This window comes from Priapulus caudatus, unplaced genomic scaffold (genome assembly GCF_000485595.1).
Source record: "Priapulus caudatus unplaced genomic scaffold, Priapulus_caudatus-5.0.1 Scaffold373, whole genome shotgun sequence".
NCBI lineage: Eukaryota > Metazoa > Priapulida > Priapulimorpha > Priapulimorphida > Priapulidae > Priapulus > Priapulus caudatus.
Genome location: NW_014577434.1, coordinates 366,496 through 368,319, shown reverse-complemented (window position 1 = coordinate 368,319; position 1,824 = coordinate 366,496). Strand labels below are relative to the sequence as shown.

Below are 1,824 nucleotides of genomic sequence, written 5' to 3'. Positions count from 1 at the left end.
CAAGTTGAGTTTTGTTTTCATTTAGTTTTCTTAAAATACTTTAATATCATGTATAACAGTATCACTGTATTTTGACTTGTTTGATCTGACAAAACGACATATTTTTTTTACCCTAAACAACAAGTCAACAACAACAACAAAAATTCTGTAAACCAACAAAATAAAAAATGGTGGCCTTAGTGTATATATGCAAGTTTGTGCACGTGAGCATGGCTGCATAGAACATCACCCCTATTCACCAAGTATAATCTAGACAAGTATCTAGGGAGATGTACAGGATGCATTAGGTTGGAAAATGTTGCAGAGAAACATTGCTAGCTGAAGTTACTTCATGAGTTTATCCAAGAGTCACATAGAATTCACACAAAAATACTTCAGGTCTACTCAGGTTGTGTTACAGCAGTGAACGATTGCCGTTACGATGTTTTGCTTGCTGCTAGGGGATAGCTATGCCCGTGGCGGTATAGCGATCATTACTGGTTGCCCTCTTGAACTATGACCAGGGACATATATCATCCCCTTCTGCTTCTCACGACCGAAGATTGTCATTACACAAATAGCACAACAGGCAAACATGATAAAAAGTTCAAAAACACCCAATGTGACTAAAATGATATGAAGAATATAGGCAGCATAGTACCACTCGCATATGTTCAGGTTTCTGTCAGGATCAATGTAACTACGATTGCAGTAGAAGTGAACGCGGAAGCCTTTGATGCTAAGGCCGATCAATATGGCTGCGAAAATAACTGCAATGATTGTCAGGCCCATAAATATTTTGATGCGCAAACGCTGTTTGTTGCGGCAGGCGAAGACACCCATGACACCAACACCGATGAAGACCAGGCCACACCAGATACCTCCACCCGAATTCCAGAGGGAGGTCAAACACGAAATGATGATCTCCATTACCATGCACAGGACACCGAATACGATGCTGATTATGGAGAGAATAAATGCCGGTCTATCAGCAAATCCTAGTGGACGTTGACGAACAATCTTTGCTAAGGCATCAGCAGTATCTGTGTGGGATCTAGGTTCAGTAGTATAGCTCTTCTCAGAGGTATCTATGCTTGCATTATGTGGGTTGTCATGTCCTGTATCAGGTTCCATCATCGTGGTTTAAGGACCTGTAATAGGAAAACTATCATTGCTCAGCCATACACCAATTTCATTCAATCTCAGCACGTAGGAGCTAGACCTGTATCCATATCTATCTCAGGTTCACAGAAATATTGTCAGGTTATATATTGACATATCAGGTTAGGTGAGAATTTTTTATTTTGTTGGTTTACAGATCCGCCGACCCGAATTTTCAAGAAAAACGAAACAAAATAAAAATTGAAAATCTGTATTTTTTTATTCCCGCCGACCCTTTCTCTAAGAAATATGAATAAAAAAAAATTTAATGTAAAAAACAAAAACATTTCATAAACAAATAGTTTATAATAAAAGTAAAATAATTACAAGTTGAGTTTTGTTTTCATTTAGTTTTCTTAAAATACTTTAATATCATGTATAACAGTATCACTGTATTTTGACTTGTTTGATATATGTGAACACATTTGGGACTAACAGAGTTTACTAGAATCCCACCACTCCACCACAGAGTCACCGCAGTAGACGTTAGATGAGCGCTGTCGCTCCGCGGCACTTGTTTTATAAAGTATATTTTTTTTATAAAGTATAAAGTATTGTAAAATAAAATGCAAATTCATGTCAATTCATGGGTTCACATTTATTTATTATTATACGAGTATATTATTACACATTGCATCACATTAATGCTTGACATTTGTGGCCTTTTATTGTTCGCTGGAATCA

At 37.1% G+C, this 1,824-nt stretch overlaps 1 protein-coding gene across 1 annotated transcript; it reads right to left on the bottom strand.

Annotated features, from left to right (window-relative positions):
* Positions 1 to 142: 142 nt before the first annotated feature.
* LOC106809663 lies at positions 143 to 1,129 on the bottom strand. The gene has a single exon (XM_014812828.1). The coding sequence runs from the start codon at positions 1,114 to 1,116 to the stop codon at positions 448 to 450; it is 669 nt and encodes a 222-aa protein (XP_014668314.1). The 5' UTR covers positions 1,117 to 1,129; the 3' UTR covers positions 143 to 447.
* Positions 1,130 to 1,824: the final 695 nt, after the last annotated feature.

Coding starts and splice junctions, on each gene's coding strand:
- LOC106809663 (XM_014812828.1), bottom strand. CDS start 1,116: ATGATGGAACCTGATACAGGACATGACAACCCACATAATGCAAGCATA.